The 22,936-nt window shown below is 42.1% G+C and overlaps 1 protein-coding gene across 8 annotated transcripts in view; it reads left to right on the top strand.

Annotated features, from left to right (window-relative positions):
* The window catches only part of LOC114239545 (uncharacterized), a 70,889-nt gene that overhangs the window by 24,069 nt on the left and 23,884 nt on the right, over positions 1-22,936 (top strand). For all 8 annotated transcript variants that reach the window (XM_089729347.1, XM_089729351.1, XM_089729346.1 and 5 more), the window contains 7 exons: positions 106-8,915; positions 9,402-10,398; positions 11,678-11,895; positions 12,506-12,821; positions 14,470-14,574; positions 15,288-15,470; positions 16,038-16,174. In XM_089729347.1, coding sequence (XP_089585473.1) covers positions 106-8,915; positions 9,402-10,398; positions 11,678-11,895; positions 12,506-12,821; positions 14,470-14,574; positions 15,288-15,470; positions 16,038-16,174 — 10,766 coding nt within the window. The remainder of the gene's footprint in view (positions 1-105; positions 8,916-9,401; positions 10,399-11,677; positions 11,896-12,505; positions 12,822-14,469; positions 14,575-15,287; positions 15,471-16,037; positions 16,175-22,936) is intronic.

Genomic DNA, 22,936 nt, shown 5'->3' with positions numbered 1-22,936 from the left:
AGGACTACTGGTTGCGGAACTCACCCTCGTACTTTAACTAATTCCTAGGATTGGCTGAAATCTATATAAAACTTTTGTATTTAATTATGTCTATCGAACTTTCAGACCTGAAGGAGCTATCTAACGCGGGATGGAACGTGGAATCTGATGATCGAATCACCGACGCCGGTCATACCCACGTCAAGTCCGTTAACGCGAACATCGAAGGCCGGTACGACGTGGAAGGCGGGAAGGGCCAGTTCGTAGCCGTTGATCGACACCGGCAAGCCGTCACTGAATACCAAGACGAGAACTCCAGTCTGAAACGGAACGAGAGCTCCTCCAACACAGCCGCACACGAGCAAGTCGTCCGCAAAACTGACGACGGAACTCAAATAAGCTCTTCTACTACGAGCTCAAGCTCCACCTCCAAGTTCCAACAGGTATCTTCAACACAAGAAACGGTACCATACTCAACTGAGGACCAATATAACCAACGAGCTACTAATCGCAATGAATTAACCAGACAAGAGTATGAATGTATGAAAAGAGTTGATGACGAAAAAGGAGAGTTAGTGTCCAGGAAGGTGGAATATCCTGATGATAACACTCGCGTGATCGTGGAAACCAGATGTCTTCCAGACGGGACAAGGCTCACGAGCACTCGCCGAGAATTTAGAGCTCCAGTGCAGAGTACTCGCTCCGAGCACCGCTCTCAGACCAGAGCGGAGACTAAGTCAAGCACTGTTCACAGATCGAACGAATCTTTTTCGCCTAAGGTTACTCGCCACCCTGACAGCGCTCGTGATATAGTCGACTCCCAGAGACACGCCGACGATTACGATTTCAAGAAACAAATATCTACATACGTCGACAATGACGACTATTCGGAGACCCAAAGCATTAGAAATCGGGAAACGAATGTTAGCAGTAAAATTGACAGAAACACCGATGACAATTATTCTCGAACTTCTCGTTACGAGACTAAAGTGAACAAGACGATCATTGATTCTAAAGTTGAAAATGACTATTCCCAAATTCAACGTAACGAGAAAGTTGACAGAAATACTATAGATCGTTCAAAAACCGGAGAATTCGATCAGTATATCGACTATGATAATAATAAGACAACTGTTGACAAATCAACCTTTGATGACGACGTTTCTCAAACTACTCGCCGTGTCACAAAAGTAAACAGTAAAGTAATTGATTATTCGACCGTTGATGATGACAGGCATGTCAAACAACATCACGATAATAATCATCACAGTAACACAAGGGAGGTGATTGTGACGCGTGATCATAAAAATGCGCATGACACAGATCAAAAGGATACAAAGTATACAAGAGACGAGAGAGTCCATGAGATAAGGGATAGAAAAGAAGAAATAATAGAAAAAAAAATTACGAATGAAAATTATCAAACGACTTACCAGAGTGATTATACTCAGAGAAAAATAAGCACTGATTGGAGTCCTTCTCATCAAGCTTGGGCCAGTACTTTACGATCTGACACTCCGTCTACTACTAGACCTTCGACCAGGGCTTCATCTCCGGGCAGCAGGACATTTAAATCAAGCTCTTCTTCACTGAGGAGTAGTGTTAGTCCAGACAAGACTCATAGGAAACCGCAAAGCCGAGGTGGTAGTCCAATTAAAGGCGATAAGCCGCAAAGCCGTGGCAATAGTCCAATCAAGAGTGAAAAACCACCAAGTCGTAGTGCGAGCCCAGGTAAAGTTGACCGGAACTCTCCAACTCGTACGGTATCAGACAAATACTCCAGCACTCACAGCATTACGGAAGTGAAAACTAATAAGTATACCAGCCACGATGGTAGACCACCGACTGGTCGGTCTCCAACCCGACCTGTTTCTAGTCCTGATAGACCCAATGATCGTCAGAGAACAAGTGTTAGCCCCGAAAAAAGACCTAGTATCAGCCCAACAAATAAAACCGGGCATAAACCATCAGACTTTCAGCCATCATCTCCTTCATATGAACGACCAACTGAACCTCGTTCTCCGACTAAAACAAGTCAAAATCCTGACAGAACACCAGATTTTCAACCTTCTCAGACCAAACCTGATCAATTAAACTATCCTCGAGCAACATTTCCTGAACGACGTAGTCCTGAGAAAGTATCTAGATCCAGCCAAAGTCCGGAAAAGAAACCTACGGGCGACCGTCCCAACACTCCCAAAACTGACTCTCCAAAACATGCGGACAATATTTCGAAAAGGCCAAGCTTAAGTCCTGACCGAAAGCCATCTTTCAATCAACCACGTGAGAAACCTACTGATAGAACGACACCTAAGAAAAATGTCAGTCCAGATAGAAAGCCAGGCTACATGAAGCCCACCGCTTCAAGCCAACAACCTACTAAAGATTTCCCAGATACCACTACAAGCCCTGAAAGAACTTGCCCAAATACAGATTCTACTAAGTATTTCGCTACTACTAGAGAATCTAAAATCAACAAAGTTTCAGAAGACCACTACAAGTTTGTTGACGAAGAAACGAAAACATATACTTTAACAGATAAGACAGACGTGAGTAAGATATCCCACGACTACTCAGAACCTTCCAGGAAATCTCCGACTAGATCTTCGCCTGCTAAGAATATTCCCGATTCAGAACCTCGTGAAGGGAAACCAACTACACATACGAGTGACACCTACCATCGTGACAGCGTTGATGTAACTACCATCGACAAAACAATGAATAAGCATGTAACCAAACAAAATACTTCAGAAGACCAGGATTATCCTATAAGTTCAAACAATAGAGAACCTTCTCCTGCTAAACCCCCAATTCGCAGTAAGCATCCTACAGATGATCGAGAGGTTCCAGACCGAGAAGCATCTCCAATGACTGGTCGCGGGTCTTCTCCTGCTAAATATGCAACATATGAAAAGAAAAAAGCACGAGATGATAATTATACTCCCACAGAAAAGGATTTATCACATCCTAGTCGTGAATCATCTCCTACCAAGTTAGATAAAGGAGACACCAAAAAATCATTAGATTCACCTCGTATTCCTAAACATGAAGAACCGAAAACTGAACGAGAACCATCTCCCTCTAAATTTGGAACATACAATAAAAAACGTCTAACAGAAGAAATAACTGATTATCAAACAAAAGAAACTATAACAACCAATGATATATCAGAAACTAAGTACGATTCGTTTGTGGAACATGGTAAAAATATTAAAAATCCCGAAAACCATTCGATTTCTTCTGAGAAAAAATCTACAAGAGATAGTATTTCACCGACAAAGCCTACGCCTATTAAAGACACAAAACTCAAGACAACTGAATTTATCACAAATGAGAGATCCACAGCGGAAGTTAATATAAAGACCACGAAAGATCATTCCAGGAAACTATTGACACCATCATCTAGTCCAACTAGAAAACCAAAATCAGAGTACGAACCGTCTACTGGTCAGAGTTCTCCGACTACTTCAGTTAGTGGTTTCGTCTATTTCAGTTCTCCTCGTCAAGAAGAGACTAACATAACTGATTTGGATGATCAAAATTATTCACGAACTATAACGACTGAAGAATTTGTAACAACTCAAAGAAGGCCCGATATACTCGATATTGATCATACATCTCCCTCTAAAATACCCTGTCGTTCACCGTCACCTGAAAAAAGAATATCGCCATCAAAAGACAGTCTCCCAAGGAAAAGTTCTCTCAAAAAACCCACTGAGCCACAGCCTTCGCTAGTTGAAAAGCCACCGTCCAGTTTTCGAGTGACTCCTACCGATGAAATTCCTGACCACAAGACGGTTAAAAAAGATAATCCTGTAGACGAACCGAATATACCAAAAGCAAAACCTCCTCTTGAAAGGCGTGAGACATATGAAGACCGATGTCGTAAGATACTGGGCATGATTGAAAATGAAGAAACTAAAACAAATGATACTGTATTAAAAAAGACAGACAGTAATAGTTCACTTAGCGTCTCACCTTGCCGTAGTCCAGAGCCAAGTGAAGAAACTTCTTTTAACACTTTTGTCGTTACAAAGAAATCTACAACTGACATCGTTGACTTCATATCACACGAAAAAGATGACATCGTAAAGACATCTGTTCCATCCGCTCACTTTCCTGATAAGACGTCTAAAACCCCAAGAGATGGCTCTCCGACCAAACTTCAAGATCTAACTCAAAATATTTATGAAAAACACGGAAACGAAAGCCATGTTTATGAAGAAAATATTACACTACAGTCCAAAACAAAAGACGTTAGGAAAAGTCCAGAAAAACAAACGGGCTTACCAAATAAACCCGATGATAGTGAACATTTTAAACTTCCCAAACCATATGAACCTATAGAAAAACAAAAACATAGCACCAGAGAACGTTCTCCATCTAAAATTGAGAGCAAGATTCCCAAGGATGTTTCACCTACGCGGCAAACTGTTAGTCCTAAACGTGAAATCGAAACAATTCCCTCAAAGTATTCCACCACAAAGTATCCATCACGCAGTCCTTCCGTGTCTCCTACACGTCAACTTCAATCACCACGAGAAAAATCTCCATCTAAATCTAAGCCGGATACTGGTTGCAAACAAGACGAGCCACATAGAAGCCCGTTAGCAAAATCTTCAACTCCAAAACCTCAGAAAGAAACATCACCAGAACAAATACCAGGATACATGAAGAGTACCACAACAAAGTACGAGAAATCTACTGATGATATAAGAGAATATGAAAGCAATACTGTAAATATTACGTCTGTTAGAAAAACTACGCAATCTCCCACTCGTAAAATTTCTAAAGAAAATTCCAGGAGCGTTTCTCCATCTAAATCGCATTCTGTAAGTCCGGTACGTAAGCCAACTTCACCAACCAAAGGTACCGTTAACGAACGTCCAGACAGACAGACAGAACAGAGCTCCAACGTCCCAAATTACATGAAAACAACAACAGCTACATCTGTAAAACAAGAACTGTCACTAACAGGAGATACTACATTTGAGGAACTTGATCATCATACTAAATCCAAATCGCCTACTCGTAGATTCCCGCCTACTGTTGATAGTAAGGAACCAAGAAATATTTCTCCTCGACGTGAAATTACAATAAGGCCAGAGCAAGAGCAACGAGACTCACCGAAAAAAAACATCACAACTAAAACTGTGACATCTACCTTTACAACTGATGAAAATGAAACAATACGGGCAACGAAGACTTCTGAAACAAAACATAAGACTTCTAAACCTTCTTCATCACCCACAAGAGATGCAGGTGAACCTGTTCCTAAGTCTGATAGATTGACATCTCCCCAAAAAAAGCAGCAAAAAGATATCAGTAAAGATGATGAAATACCCAGAAGACGACCTTCCCCCGCAAAAGAGGTCCCAGATACTAAACCTGACTCAAGATATCCAAAAGATACTTCACCTACCAGGAAAACAGCCAAAACACCAGCATCCACATCGGACAATATTACATGTGATAATCGAAAAGAATCAACCGTCTTTGCTAAAACAATGCAATCTTCTGTTGTACCGCCTTGCAAATCACCTTACGAACACCCGGATGATGACAGAGCCACACCAAAACGTTATGGCGCAAGTCCTGAAAGAGAGCCCGTTAATAAATACCCATTAACACCTCCTGCTGCCCAATATCCTTCAGATACTACAAATTATACGAGCTCTTCAGAATTATCGATTACGAACATAAGAAACACAACACAGTCTAAACTTGTGGATAACCGACAAAAATCTTCGTCTCCTGTGCGGAAAACTCCACAATATAAACATATGAATGATAATGATGATTCTCCAAAGTCTGCTGTTTACGAAAGAGCTCAAGGGAATAAAACTCCGCATCATGAACCAACATCTTCAGAGCCGAAACCTATTAACAAGCGTTCGACGACTCCGTCACCTGAAAGAATTCCCGGATATTTGAAGTCCACTACATCAGTCACTTCAAAACATGAGATTATCCATCTTACAAAGGACACAAAAAACACAACTATTGATAAAACTACTAGGAAAGAATCACCCAATCGTCATGTTTCGCCAGATCGTCACACTCCAAAACGCGAATTGCACAAAAAGCCTGAGAATTGTAAAGAGACGTCATCCTCTAAGCCAGATCATCCTGAAGACATTGACTACGCACATGAACAGACTAGAGAACAGATTCCAATAAAAAAACATACTGACAGCCATCCTAAAAAATCATATAAATCCGAGATTCCAAATTACATGAAATCTACTGCATCTATTATAACTAAGCATGAAACGGAAGGCTATAAAACTGACATAACTACAGGTACAGAGAAGCATCGTTCGCCTAGGCCATCAACATCGCCATTACGACAAGTACCAAATGAAGAACATACAAAATCTGAGGAACCTAGACAACTACGAACTCCTTCACCAGTTAAGAAGATTACATCTACTAAAGAATTTAGTGCCGATTTTATAATGTCGGAAAGAGAACAAGAGGTACTTAATAAGGTGCAAAAGTCATTAAGGAAACTTTCACCCGAGAGAAAATCGGTGTCTCCAATCCGTGAGAAGAGTCCCTCAAAAATGACTAGCCTACACGACTTGGATATTGTTCGAGTGAAAGAAACTGTGAAATCAATTGATGGTTACGAAATTATTGATGAGACAGAAGTTTTTGACTCTAACGTGAAAACAGATAAAGCTAAAGAACAAAAGATACCCTGTAAGCCATCATCACGTAATGTATCACCGACGAAGAAAAGCAACATACCAGGTCCTTCTAAAGCAGAAAAAAATCCAGACTCTCCCACAAAATCTAGAAGCATTTCACCTAAGAAACCAATTTCTGAAAGACCTCGATCCCCACAAGTACCTAAAGTCGGTTATGCTAAGCCAAAAGAGATGACTCCATCACAGTTAACCCGTAAGCCCACTCCCGTTACTATTACTACCACTAAATTAGAGAAGGCCCTTGTGTCTGACGCAAAGAAGTCAATCACAACAAGTAAACAAGTTATTACGAAAACTTCTGTAAAAGCCACTGCCAATAAGTTTATGACCCCAACTAATAAAACTGAGACTGAACAACGAAAAATTCTAACATTGAAAGATAAAAAAGACCAAGAAATATCAAAAAAAGAATCTGACAGTAAAGTGAGCAGAACTACAAGTGACATCACTTTAAAATCAAAGAAAACAACACCACAGAGAGTCAAATCGAAGCCTGAGATTCAAGTTAGCGATATGTCCACTAAATCTCATAAACATCAAAAACCTACCAAAGAAACGCCAGCTAAATTCTCAACGAAACCTAAATCAGCCACAGCATTGAATACATCTACAGATGACAGTGATGTAATCATTGATGTAGGGCAATCGAAATCTTCAAGGGAAAATTCACCAGATCGGATTTGTCCAACGCCAATCAACTTCAATCAAGAAGACAGCACACCAAGATTCCCAGATGAAGTAAGCGAGCCCGACGATGACTTCCGCAGACACACACATCATACTATCCATGAAACAGAATCCTTAGTAGATGACATTGTAGAAATTTGCGAAGATGACGAACTATTTGTCAAGAAAAATACACTGGAAGACAGAGAGGAACTTAATATTCACGAGGGTGTATCTAAATCTGTCACGAAACTTAAAGATACTAATATATCATTCTTAAAAACAGAAAGGCGAGAATGCCTTGACGAACAATCAGATGAATGTCTGTTATCAGTGACTGAAAAAGTAAACAAGTTCGCTAAAGGCCCCACAGACACTAGAGATAGTAAGAGCCCAATACGTCGAATCGTTGACGAATACGATAAAGATACAACATATCAAGATGATTACACAAAATTAAGTGTTAATGACAAGGCTCACCTATTTGTTGAAACAGCTGAAAACGTGAACGTACCAAAAATGAAGCCGGCACAAAAATTAGAACGTCCAGATATGAGTAACATTGATGATTCATTAAAGAGTGACGATTGTTTATTAAGCGTGTCTGATAAAGTGAATAAATTCGTTAAAACGGCTGAACAGTTTCTCACAGAAAGTCATGCTGTCGAGGAAAAAGAAAAAAAAATTAAAGAGAAACACGAAAAGATAATGAAAAAGATCGTGGATGACTTTGATGAGGATACTCAAGAAGTGATCGAAGAAATAGAAAGGGCTACCGAAAAATATGAAAAAACAACCAAACACCCTGAAGAAATACGTCACGTAACACCAGATCGTTCAAAAGAAACAGTTAAATTACACCCGAAAGTTAAAGATTTCAAAACACCAACCCAAAAAGCGGCTGATAAAACTCCGATTAAGATTACAACGTTAAGGAGCAGCGAAGCCGTCAAAAAAGCTAAAGCATTATTCGAGAATATTGCATCTACTACACAAAAAGCAAAAGATATCAAAATAAAAACTAAGCTGACCGACATTGGTGTTAATCAAAAGACTCCTAAACCGGAGACCCTTAGACATAAAAACGACCATCCTAATGTAACCGAGGACGAAGTTGAGATGAACACCACAGTAATTAAAACCGAGCGTTCAATTGAATCAATCAAACCTCAAGAAGATATACGCGAAAGTCCAAGTTGCTTATCCACGGAATCACCAGTCCCGAGATCTAAATCACCGATCAGACATACTGTTGAAATGGTTACAACGAAAATTACAAAATCTGCTGCACCAAGAGGGGAATCTCCGAAGCAGCGGCCTGAAAATGACAAGCCTGATAACGTTCCAGGCTATTTAAGACCAACGAAGACAAGTCAGATTAAGGAGGAGACTATAATCCATGATACGGAAGTGAGCAGTCGTCGTGGCAGTGGAAAGTTTGGCGTGGAGCTTCGTAGAACGAGCGTTGAACGTGCTGCAACCAGCAGTGAGAGGAGGCGCAGCGTGGAACATCCTTGCATTGAAGATATCTTTGATGTCGAGCTCTTGGAACAAATGGTAGGTTTTTTTGTACTTGATCCCCACTCTAACAGTTCACTTGGTGATAAATGGTTACCGGAGCTCGTAGACATCACAACCTATGTTGTAAACTTTAAAATTTGAAATCTACCAAATATACAATACACCTCCTTGGCTATGCCCGTGGTATTGCTGACATCTATGAGCGTGGTCACTCACTAAATTTACTGCTGCAATGCTATTTTGCGTTAAGTCTGAAAGAGCAGGACAGCCGTTTTACAATAAAATTCAAGTCAGGTTTTAATCTCAAAAGAAATATGGCAGCATTTACGTTGTATTGCAATGTCTAAACGTGTATTACCAATTCCTACATTTTCCGTGTGTTGTATTCCGAACACCACCATGCAACGTGTCACTGACGTTCAGGTGTATGTAGCTGGTAGTATTTCCGTGTGAGAACACAAGAGGCAATCCATATAATATATGCTAACTCTCGTTAAACTTCTCTTTTCTCTCTCTTTGAAGCTGGAAAAAGTTGTGGGCTACGAACAGAGACGCCGAATTCGTGCTCAAATAAGAGAAGCGAAGAAATCAGAAGGAAATTTCACGAAAACTACAAGAACTACTCTAACAGTATCAAATAAATCTGTGCCACACAAGTCTCCAGACCGTTCAAGGAAATCTACGCCACAGAAGACTGCGTCTCCCGAGAGAAGAGCTCCCACTTCGAAAACGGGTCACAAAGAACCATCAACTTTGAATGGACATTCTAAAGAACCCGTCGAAAAGCAACCACGTGATCAAAGGCCACACAGTCCTGAGAAAGGCAAGACGACACCAAAAACTTCTCGCCAAAGTCCCGAGAAGAAAGTCAGACCTCAGTCACCCACCAAGGTGACTCCCAAAACGAAGTCGAACAGATTCAATGAATACGCTTCAGCGTACATGAAGAAAGTGGGACTGAACGAGAAACTACCAGAGATTAAGCAGCAGACAGAAGAATACCAGCAGTCACGCATCGAGGAGCATGTTACAGAACATTTCGCAACATCCAAGACGATTATCCAACAAACGTCTTCTAGAGACGTGATCGAAACAACAAATTTCAACGGTAAACGGTCACCGTCTCCAGGGAAAAAACAAAGTCCACAACGCACAGGAAGCTTTGAGAAACGGTCACCAAGCCCGGACCTCAAACGACAGAAGCCAGATACTAAAAAAGAAAAGATAATAAAAACAGTTTATGAAGTCGAAAAGAAGATTCCACCTAAACCAATACAGGAGGAGAAGCCCTCGTGGGTGACCAACAGGAATTTAAAGAAGGTGACGTCAGAAACGCGGAGTTTCAGTTCGAAAAAAATTGAGCCGGAAAAACCGAAATACCGGGCTCCCAGTCCCTCTAAAGTCATATCTAAGCCTTTGGATGTGATCACGTCGAGCTATGGACCCGGGCCACTAGATGCAGATGGAAAACCGCTCTTCGGGATAAAAGCTTTGAAAAAAGGAAGCAGTAATTACCAAGGTGTGTTTTGCTTTTTTCTCCTTCTAGTTGGAGCCCCCGGCTTCGTTCGATTTGATGTAGATTTTGTCAATCAATTCAGTCGCAAAACAGGCATTTTTTAAGTTCTCCTATGTATTGTGTTTTATGTCCTGCTATATACATACAAATGCTTATATAAATGGTGACACGTGACCATGCTATACCCAGCTGAGCGCGGGACAGTCGTGCTTCTGGTCATCCTTGCGATTGTTTAATGATAGATTTGCTTCCGGTACACCATCGGTACTGTTTCTTTTTTATGAGCTCCAGACACCATGTAACGTGTCATTCATGATTATCTAAAAACTATTTTTTATGCCAATTTTCATAATGATTGGTTGAGTAGCTAGTAATAAATAGGAGCGTGCTTAATTTGTTTGCTCGACGGCAACATCTACCTTCTTCTACATCTGTCTTACCGATAAGTTTCTCTAACAATTTCGTAGCGTTAGAGGAGAATGAAAGATCCGTTGGAAATTCCTTTGGCACCTGCCGAATAGTTTCGAACGAACATTACTACATTCAGGACTTCTTGTCTACCAGCATAAACTCCAAGATAAATTATTTAAATTTAAAAGAAACTGATGGACAGTGGGCCAGTTTCTTTCACCAATCCTTCTTGAGATTGTTGATATTTCTAGAACTGGCTGGCGGTAACGCTTCCTTCAACGTTCAATAAGTATGTTATCCATCCATTAAAATAAATGTTTTTAAAGTGAACATGAATTCAATTAACATTATCTATCTGAAAATTATTTTTACGACACAATTAAATTGAAAACAAGTTTGTTAAGAAACTTAGTCACCACGAAGCGAGTGCTGCGGTTAGTCATTGCTTTAGTTGTTCAGTTGATCGTTATATGAGAGCAGTGTCTGTTCCGTGACGAACTCATATCAAGGTTCGCGTACATATGCATATTGTTATAATTATATTGAAATATCACTCGGAATAGCTTAACAAACTGTACAAGGAATCGAATTCGCGAACAAAAAAATGGCGCAAATCAATCTGAAATAAACTACATCAATGTTATCCGTGGGTAAATTTAGGACTAAAAAAATAATTTATTAGACTCATAACTAGATAACTAGATACCCTACGCTGGTGTTATGTTAAGTAGCGGGCATTGGGCGGATGTTGATCGCATCTAGTATCCGATTAATGCATGTTCTTAAATAGCATAGTAATTGATTTAAATCTGTACCTATTAATGCAAATACATCTGTTTATTAATTTCGATATAATTTTATTTTCTCTTAGTAAAAGGCACTGTGATACGACAAGAGTTTCACTCCCGCAACGGCGGAGAGCCCGAAGGCACCGTATCCGTCACAGCGTATTCCACTGAGCCCGAGGAGCTAGAGAAACTTCTACAGGGAGAAGGAGCTCCTCCATCCAGGATACATGGTCTGGCGGCTATCACCACTACCAGGAAATTTGGTGGAGACACCGGTACTTCTATTCACGAAGCACACGGGGTGAGTATTATCAAAATTTCAGCTCTAAGCTCATACCACACTTGTTCCTTCTAACTGTCGCTCTTATAACGCCGTGTACTGTAGGAATGGATACTGTGTTGTCTTTTTCATTTACACACATCTTCAAAACAGACTGAAAGAGACAGAACGCAACGTCAGCAGGAGGTGGTGGTCTTACTGGTGGTAGGACCTCTTGTGAGTTCGCGCGGGTAGGTACCACCACTCTGCCTATTTTTGCCGTGAAGCAGTAATGCGTTTCGGTTTGAAGGGTGGGGCAGCCGTTGTAACTATACTGAGATTTTAGAGCTTATATCTCAAGGTGGGTGGCGCATTTACGTTGTAGATGTCTATGGGCTCCAGTAACTACTTAACACTAGATGGGCTATGAGCTCGTCCAGCCATCTAAGCAATAAAAAAAAACTTACACCGCGCTTAAGATTTCATAGCTGATAGCTTTGACACATATAATTATGAAAGCGGTATAGCGGACTATATTAATATATGCTTTAACATGATCAAGCATTTACAGTATGGTAATGAGCAAGTCGTTAGGTTTTTATTGATTAGATTGTCAGAGAGAGCCACGGTAACATTTTAATGAACCCCACAGAAAGAACAGCGCGCAGTCCTAGATCAGTTCACGCAGAACGACAGACGAGTCTCAGACACTAGTCTAGACATCACAAGAGACACCTCCACGTACGAGTGTAGAAGAGAAATCGAAGAGCGGACAAACGATAGAGAAGAAGAACTGAATACAGATAATGTAAAGAAAAGTATAAAAATAGAGAAGATGTACAGACATGACAATACAGGGAAGGATGCGAGAGATGACCGGAAAGATAGAGTGGAAAGGAGAGATGATAAGAAGACCGTCAGGCAGAGCTCTGTGAAGTCTCTTACTGAGAAATATATTAAGAGTGCAAGTAAGTATAATATTTCCTAAAGCTATTTGTTGATCGGATAATTTATGTATGTTACGTGTGTTTGTTGCATTCTTTAAACTTTCATGAGACCTACAAATGAGATAGGACACTATTCGATACACAAGCAGAATTTAAACTCAATTTAAATTTCATTTATTTTCTGGTTGTTGATGAAGTGGAACAAATAGTGTGTTCCCATAAGTGTAAGGACTCTATGCGTTTATTGGAAGTCCGTTTATTACTTGCAAAATCTAAACGATTCTCCATACAACTTCTTTTAGTAAAGTAATGAAAGAGACCTAAATACCGGCAAGCTCCGTCTCCTCTGAGGGTTAAAAATGTATGTCCAAGAAACATATACAGCCAAATGAAAGTATTTAAAATCAAATCACAAACGTCTCTGTACACTCCATTAGAATCTTTCAAGAGAACTCTGCTCACCACGAAATATGAACAGTAATCGTCTTATATAACGTAACTTTCATTATTTTGTACGTAGTTAAAACACGCAGTCTGTCGCGACATTTCGTGGTGAACGGTGACCGTCGACCATGTTCCGAGAGTACATTGATATAGTTAAATTAATAAATAGTGAGTAAATTATGTTTCAAATTGATAATTGAATATATTGTGTATGTACTACCTTATTTATATGCAATACAGACAAACGGCTTGATTCGAAAGACAATATGGATATTAATTTTTAAATAACACATTTGAGCTTGACCTCACGCCTCAAGGTGGGTGGCGGCTATCGTTCTGTGGTCTCTATGAGTACAAACACGCACTTAAAATTAGGTGAGCCGTGCGCTTGTGTGCACATCTACAAAACTAAATAAAAACGTTAGCAAACAAAACGAAGGTTACAAGATTGTGAAGTTGCACTTGTTGCTCCGGATATACCTGAGCCGAGTCAGAGTAGGTCAAAGTGACGAAATCTGTGTACCGTATTATCAATTCACAATTCGTTATTCAGTCACCATTAACTCACTTTGAAAAATTTAATTTATAAGTCCATTCATACTATTGCTCTATTATTTTATAGTTTACGAATTTCAGAACAAATGCGCGGCTCACATAATGCTATGTGGTTATCGGAGTCTTTAGAATGGGACCACCATCATGACACATGAGGTCACACTCTTAGTTATAGCTGTTTAGATATAGGTACTATAGATTATCATCGTTTTCGTAGTACGTGGAGGACCACCGTTCCTCGCCTAAGCTACTGATCATCACCGTTGGATAGATCGTAAAAGGCAAATGGAGGTTTAAATTTAGGTTCCGTACACGCATCTCATTACACCACATGATGCAGAGAGCTTATATGTCATCTTGACTTATATGTCATCTTTGTAAACCTCTTCATGAGTCCTTAAGCCGAATTTGACTTTAATTTGAATCCCACGAGAATGTTACTCAGCTGGAGTCCCTGTCATGATTAACACGTGCTTGGTCATTATTAATTACTATTTTTGTCCATTTTTTCGCATCAAAATAACCCATTCCCTTTTGAAAGGCAGTATTTCTACCTCTACTCAATGGGGGGACGAAATACACGGTGTGGTATATAGATATAACTCACAGAGGTTATACCTCCTAGGCCAAAAAATCCATTTACGACAAATTTATGGCGTTTCTATCGTAGGTGAGAGCTCGAAGACCGATCGCAGCGCTTACCCAAAAGCTGGGCTCATCCTCAGAACGGCCACAATGAAAGACAACGTCTCTAATGACTCAACCTCGCATGTCGGTGAGTAACTCTACGAAAATGTCAAAAAAACGATCATTTTTCTTAACAAAACAGCTGAACCAACACTAAAAACTGTTCCACCATTTACATGTTATTAGAAATGTTTATAAAGCAAATATTGGCCAATAAAACTATACCAAATAAAATTACAAAAATTGTAATGGACAACTTAAATGAAATAACAGCTGTAATAAAGAGAAATTAATCTAGATGATAATATACGTGAGGGGGAGAAATGAACAACATTAAACTTTTTTAAACAATGGCCGACATTCAGAATGGTATAATTAAACAAATAAAACCATGAAGTCAACTTAAATATACATACGTTTATGTATACACATATATACATTAAGATAAATACATTACGTAAACATTAGTCACCAGTAAATAGCTGCTACCGAATTATTTATTTGTCAACAACTATTGTTGTTTAAAACTGCGATATGACGTGATTACTTCGATTCCCTCGGTATAATCAGAAATGGGGATTAGAGTAGTGAAACCAGCATGAATGAACGATAGGCAAGTAGTTTCGGTGCAGTAGACAGGGACCAGAAAAAGTACCTATATCTAATCTAACTCGGCAGATTGACTGTTGATAGTATCCTACCATTTAAGTCTTCTATACAGTACCTGCACATCAATAAAACTATTGGATTACAAAGAAACCTTTTCATCGTCAACTGTCAGTGTGAATGTTTGGTGCACAGGTCTTGCGCGTACGGACAGCGAGCACAGTCTGGGTTCGGTGGAAGAGACGGTGGTGACGACCACGGAGCGCACCGTGGACGGGGTCCGCACCACCACGCGCCAGGAGAGGTCCTTCCTCGACAGTGGCACCAAGGTCACCGGGGTCCAGGATATACTGACCAGGATGAAGAACGCTGATATAGGTTAGTCATTTGATTCGTGTGCGCATAATTTCCTACGCGCCTTAATATGTTCCATCACAGAATTTGACTTAAACAAAAACAATTTTTTTTTATTGCTTAAATGGGTGGACTAGCTCACAGCCCACCTGGTGTTAAGTGGTTACTGGAGCCCATAGACATATATAACGTAAATGCGCCACCCACCTTGAGATATAAGTTCTAAAGTGTGAGTGAAAAAGTGAAGCAGTAATGCGTTTCAGTTTCAAGGGAGGGGCAGCCGTTGTAACTATACTGAGACCTTAGAACTTATATCTCAAGGTGTGTGGCGCATTTACGTTGTGGATGTCTATGAGATCCAGTAACCACTTAACACCAGGTGGGCTGTGAGCTCGTCCACCCAACTAAAGCAATAAAAGTGAATGTCAATCGTGAAAATTTGTTGGGTACGTATTTCATTAGAAAAATTGGTACCCGCCTGCGGGATTCGAACACCGGTGCATCGCTAGATACGAATGCACCGGACGTCTTATCCTTTAGACCACGACGACTTCATAAATATATATAAATATGAAATAAATGTTTGTCCAGTGATCGAAGACGGCGACACGACGGAGGACACGGAGGCGCGAGCCCTGCTGAACAAGTTCCTGGGCGCCTCCGTGCTGATGGCCGGCATGCAGGGCTACGTCACGGAGAAACCTTCCGGGAAGGTCGTCGTTCAACAGGTCAGTACGATTGAGTGAGCCAGCGGTAGATTAATGACTGACTTACATAAATATAGCCATTTCCACAATATTTTTTTGACTACGATTAAGTAACAATTACAATATAATATATACATAAATCTATATATTATTAATACGTGAAGCAAAAACTTTGTAACCCTTTTTACGAAAATTGCGATGACGGAGGACTATGAAATTTCCCACACTTAAAGAGAAGAGAAGAAATGCAGAATGCTAATATTTTTTTTAAATTATGCTTAAAAAGTCCATTAAATCAACAAAAAAAAACATGACACACACTACCATCTATTTGACACGCACACGCTTAAATGCTCTTCGTTTATTGTCAAACTTTTGTTATTGTTTAAAGTCTGGTCAAATTGAGAATAGATTAATGTTGCTTGTCTATAATATTATTTGTCCATAATGTAGTCTTGGCGAAATCTGTTTTTTTTTTTTTTTTTTTTTTTTTTATGATTGAAAGTTTACTGGTGGCCCGAAGGCCTTTCCAGTTTCACCAGGACAGGTGGGCGAGCAAAGGCTCAGCCAAGAGGGGTGGGATTTGCTAACAACTGCCCGAGCGCCTCCGAAGGAGACCTAACAACTCAAGAGCAATTGTTTCGCGAATGAATCTACTACCGGATCGGAATCGCGACCCGCTGAGAAGATCCGGCGAGAAACTCAGCGGGCTGATGCATGGGTTAGGTTGCACGTCGACCTCTTTGTCGAGTTCGACGAGTACGGTTACCGGGGTCCCTAAGCCTGCCCCTAGTATTAGAGCTGAAGGCATCTAATGCAAAGGTTATTGGATCTGATGGATCCGTAAGGACGTGTCTAGGGCGTCGACGGTGACTGGCTCCTGATCAGGATTCGGAGAGTAGTCAGCGGCGGCAACGATAAGGCGATTATCATGACGCATAGCCTTATCGAAGTATCGTTCCGACGCTGACTTCATGTATTTCCGAATTGATTCGAGGCCCAGGTCGTCGTGTAGGTCAACGTTCCTCACGAACCACGGAGCGCCGACAGCTAACCTGCAAAAGCGGGATTGTAGGGATTGGAGGGTGTCTATGTGTGTGCGGGCCGCGTGAGCGAACACCACACTCGCGTAAGTCATGACGGGCCTTATGCAAGTTTTGTAAAGTGTCACCTTGTTCCGAAGGGACATTTTACTCCGCTTACAGATCATGGGGTAGAGTCTACCGAGAATAAACGCGGCACGGTCACGGACTGATTTTATATGCGGGCGGAATGTCATCGATGCATCCAGGGTAACGCCCAGGTACTTGACCTTCCTGGCCCAGGGTATGGGTTGTCTAAAGAGAGTAATCGGGGGTGTGAGATTCCTCCTCCTAATCCGGGAGGAAATCCGTGTGGAGCTTCCCCTCTGAAATAGCACCGCAGTACTTTTCGCTGGGTTGATGTCTATGCGCCATTTTCGGAACCACTGTCCTAGGGCTAGGGCTGCGCTCTGAAGCTTCTTCGCGATTAGGGACTTATTTCTACTAGAATAGTAAACAGTCGTGTCGTCGGCGAATAAAGCTAAATGGGTCGGCGGCGACCGGGGAATATCGTTGACGAATAAGCTAAATAGGAGGGGTGAGAGGACAGAGCCTTGCGGGACTCCAGCTGTGAGAGGTCGTGGGGAGGAGCGGGTTCCCTCGACTCGATATCGAAAAGAGCGGTTCGACAAGAAGTCCCGTATGATGAGCACGAGACTATCCGGCACGCCCATGTTGAATAGTTTGAAAATCAAACCATTGTGCCAGACTTTGTCGAACGCTTTTGCGACGTCGAAGAAGAGAGCTCCCGTGTATAACGGTTTTGGTCGATTAAGCCCCACAAGAATGTGCTCCGTGAGGCGGTGCACCTGTTGAACGCATGAGTGATTTGTACGGAATCCGAATTGTTCATCGATGAGAATGCCCTTGGATGAGACGAAATCTCTGAGGCGCTTGTAGAGCAGACGCTCATACAGTTTGCCTAGAGACATGAGGAGGCTAATCGGGCGGTAGCTCGTCGGATGATTTTTTGGTTTACCGGGTTTATGTATGCCGATAACGTCCGCTTCTTTCCACACCGCGGGAAAGATACAGTTCGCCATAGCGGCATTGAAAATAGATGCCAACATCACGATGAGTTGGACGGGTAGAAGTTTAATAACGCGGTTAGATATACCGTCGGAACCGGGAGCCTTGCGAGGACGTAGGTCTTTGATCAAGTCTTTAACTTCCATCGGGGTGACGGGTGGTAACGCATCCGAGGGTGGCAAGGAGGCTCTGCGTTCTACCTCACTGTCTACTAATTCTACATGAACAGGGTCCACGGATTGAGTGCTGGGCGTGCACTGGGTTTGCAATGTATCGGCCAGCAGCTCTGCTTTTTCGTCATCATCAAAGGCCGCGAGTCGGCCTGAGGGGCCTACGAGGGGGGCATAGTTACTACCGTATCCGATTTGAGAGTACGAGCTAAGCGGTAGTAAGACCTTTGGGAGGGCGCGAGTCCTTCTAAGAAATCAGACCATCTGGCATCTCGGACTTCGGCGATGCGAGACTTTACGTCGCGTTGTAGGGCACGCATTCGAATACGATTTTCCGCGGTAGGATACCTGTCGTAGGCGCGTATCGAGGCGTTCTTAGCTCTAAGGAGTTCCCTAATATCGTCGGACAATTTGAAGCGGTGAAGGAAGTCCTCCGCTACAACTTGTTTCGATGACCTATCTAATGTCGAGGTGATGTGTGATGTTAAGATGTCTATGGCTTCAGCGGTATCCTGAGGAGACGGGGTAGAGTCCGGGTTAAACGGGAGCGATGGTGGATCAGATTCAGCCAGGCTGATGCCCAGCGTGTGCCAATCCACCACAGTCCTCGTGACGGGAACGGAATCGGGAGCGCGACCGAGCTTCATGACGACGGGACGGTGGTCTGAATCTAACTCTGAAACTGCTTCGATCGAGTGTAAGCGCAGAGTTACGTTTTTTAATAACGCTATGTCGAGTATATCCGGGCGATGCGCGATATTTAGCGGGTAGTGAGTCGGGGTTAACGGAGCGACGATATCGAAGGCGAGATCATCGACTAACGCGTCAAGCCGCCTGCCATTCGGGGTTGTGGTGTGTGAGTTCCACCTGATGTGTTTACAATTTAGGTCGCCCGCCAGAATGACAGAGCTCCCCATACCGAGCAGCGCCTCAATATCACTGCTTAGAACGATCTTATCCGGTGGAAGATAAACGGACGCGATAACGATCGGCGCGTGTCCCGTCAGTGAGATTCGGCACACTGATGCTTCGATATTAGCGAGCGCGGGAGGATCGAGCGGGACGCAATGCAGGGCTCTTCTATAGTAAATAACGGTACCACCACCACGGGCAGAGAGCCTGTCGTTCCTGACCATGTTATAGTTCGCGATTTTAGGGTCACGGCGCGCGGGCTTAAGTAGGGTCTCCTGCACTAAGAAAATGTCAATTTGATGGTCACGCAAAAAATCACAAACCTGATCACGTTGATTTGCGAGACCGTAAGCGTTAAAAAATCCTATTGTTACGGATAAGGGTTTTATTCTACTAATGTACGCCATTGATTACCGGCGGAGTGAGGGGAGGACGTACGTATTTAACGACGCGTATACGTCAGCGTATTCTTGCACAACGGCGATAAAATGTTGTGCAGTGGAGGCGGCGCGAATGGCGTCACCCAAAGCGTTAACACGCTCAAAGTTGATCGACTGAAAAAAGTCGATCGCTAGAGCGAGATTTTCGGACGCGGTCGGAGGGCAGGTCGCGGGGGAGGGACGTATCGCGGGGGTGGGACGAGTCGCGGGGGAGAGAGTTGTAGCCGTGTTCGTGTACGGCAACGGTTTAGCCCAAGCCGAGACGCTGGGCACCGACGCCGGCACGAAAGCAGGCTTAGCCTTCGGCACAGAGGGTACCGTGGCTTTGATGTCTGGGCCGGAAGCTCGGAGGCGGTTTTGACGGGCGACGCGGCGATTTATTTTTGGAGCTCGGGGGCATCCACGGTAGTTCGCGGGGTGACCTTGTGTTCGGCACAGGACACAGCTAGGCGGTTCCGTCGCGGTTTTTTGGTCGCGAGCGCAGAGGGCCGTGGCGTGATCGCCCAAACACTTAACACATCGGGGGCGCGCGTGACAGTTACGGGAAGAGTGCCCGTACAGTTGGCAGTTATGGCACTGACTAGGAGTGCCTTTTTTATGGGGGACTTCGACGGCAATACCGGAGAGCCTACAGACGGTTCGAATGTTAAAAATTTGCTTACCCTCGGGGGTAGGCTGGAGGGCGACTAAAACCATATTGTATGGCTCCCTACCGCGGCCGGTGTGCATGCGGTGCACGGAATTTACTGGTAGGCCTTGTTCTATCAGATCTGCCTTGACGAGATCGGCATCTAGCTCCTTCGGGATTCCACGTATGACAACGCGGAGTTCGCGCTCCTCCTGGAGCGTATAAGTGTGGAAACTTATACGCTCCTTTCGGAGGTAACTTGAGCGAAATCTGTTATTATAGGAAGTAAAATATAAAAAATAGTCTTAGATAATAGAATATAATAATGTTTAAAGTTATAATTTCAGTTAATTATAGTCGAATTTCGACTACTGGAGATCCATTAGTTTAGCATAATAAGTGGGTATCTATTTTTTTCTGATATTAAGTGCGTATTGTAATCTCAATTGGATTAGCCATCATCTAGTTGGCAGCTACACGTATCAACTGAAATATGTAATCAGGGTAAAGTTAAGACCAAATAAACCGTGAACTCAACGGTACGTTTGTTTTTTAAAAACCCTTAATTTGTCGTTCGCAATTTTTAATTTTCCCGCCCGAGAGATGCCGCATGATAATGATGATCGCAAATTTGGCGCGCGCGTCTGCAGCACTGATATACGTGAATCATGTGTTTAGTCCACGCCATGTTTACAATTCAGAATTAAACGTAATTAATGTTTCAGAAGATTTAACCATAAAAGGAAATGATTATGAAGTTGTCATATGCGAGAGATAGATCTCGCTTCGAAACAGGTTTAAAAAGTCTTTGTATATAAAGATAGTCAACAATGTTATATTTAAACACATTATACGCTCACTAACTAATTGGAAAGAAGAATTATTTTTTCGATAATTCGGTAAGTAGGGAATCAACGTCGCGCGTGGACATCAACAAGCCCAAGCCGTTGTCTGCTGCTTTAACCAAGCTTACCCGCAAAATTATAATTTGCGTAATTACTGGTGGTAGGATGTTTTGTGAGTCCGCACAGGTAGGCACCACCTATTTTTGCCATGAACGTAATACGTTTCGGTTTGAAGGGTGGGTCAACCGTTGTACTGAAAAAACTGAGACCGAAGAACTCATGTCTCAAGGTAGACGGCTGCATTTACGTTGTAGACGCCTATGGGCTCCGGTAACCACTTAACAGGTGGGCCGTGAGCTCGTCCACACACCTAAGAAATAATATATAAAAATCTCTGATATGTCCGTGGTCCACGGGCTACGGCAAAAAGGGTTGGTTGTATGTTCAATAGGAGAATTAAAAAATACCGGCTGAAGTGCAATGTTTACTCGAGTTGCGCCTCGTCCTGTGTTTAATATAATGTATAAACAACCTCGCAGCGTCATATTGACAATAAAGGATTTTAATCCAAACAAAGTATATTGTGTCGCTAAATACTATTTTTTTTTTTTTTTATTGTTTAGATTGGTGGACGAGCTCACAGCCCACCTGGTGTTAAGTGGTTACTGGTGCTCATAGACATCTACAACGTAAATGCTCCATCCATCTTTAGATATAAGTTCTAAGGTCTCAATATAGTTATAACGGCTGCCCCACCTTTCAAACCGAAACGCATTACTGCTTCACGGCAGAAATAGGCAGGGTATACCTACCCATGCGGACTCACAAGAGGTCCTACCACCAGTAATTACGCAAATTATAATTTTGCAGGTTTGATTTTTATTACACGATGTTATTCCTTCACCGTGGAAGTCAATCGCGAACATTTGTTTAGTACGTATTCCCATTTCAGAACTCTCTTTTTATCCCTACCTCGATCAGCATTTCCCACAAGTCATGCACGAGCATGTCTTTGTGTTATATGCCAAATACGTAAAAAGCTCATCTCTCGACCTTGATTTAAGTGTCCAAATGTTCTGATGTGTAAAAACATACGTGATCTATATTTGAAGGCGAAATATAGAGCTTATGTGTGTGAACTTTTAATATAGGATTGTTTCTAATTTCTGTTTTCCGTTCTCTAGATTTATTAAGGTACTCACTAAAATGCCTACGATGTCCCATCATTATATTGTTCCGGATGTTTCTGATAACCAGTTCTGAATAAAGTGCAACATCTTTCCCGAGCTCTAATCATAAAAACAACTGTAGCTATAGCACGAATGATGTACTCCCAAATATACCTTACTTACGAATTCTATCTTCTACAAGGCGGCAGATGCAGAATTAAAACCACCCAAGTTTTTTATTACAAAATTCTACGCCTCGATCAGTGGCGCAAGAGCACGACACCCAACCCGCCCAGTGCTGCACTCAATGCCAGTCTCGACCCCAGAACCGACAGAGGCTCCCGAAATTTTATAAATCGAAAAAAAATTTTTTTTTCAACTTTCAATTCGCATGTTATATTAACCTCCTTACGATAATCCCAATATATTTTCCTAGTAAACAAACGCTAATGTGTGTATATACGCCATATTGCCGTTTTAAGACAGGCGCACGGATAGCGAAGCAAAC

Source organism: Bombyx mandarina, chromosome 08 (genome assembly GCF_030267445.1).
Source record: "Bombyx mandarina strain Sakado chromosome 08, ASM3026744v2".
NCBI classification, from domain to species: Eukaryota; Metazoa; Arthropoda; class Insecta; order Lepidoptera; family Bombycidae; genus Bombyx; species Bombyx mandarina.
Note: the sequence above shows the minus strand (reverse complement) of the source record. Positions and strands in the feature narration are given on the sequence as shown.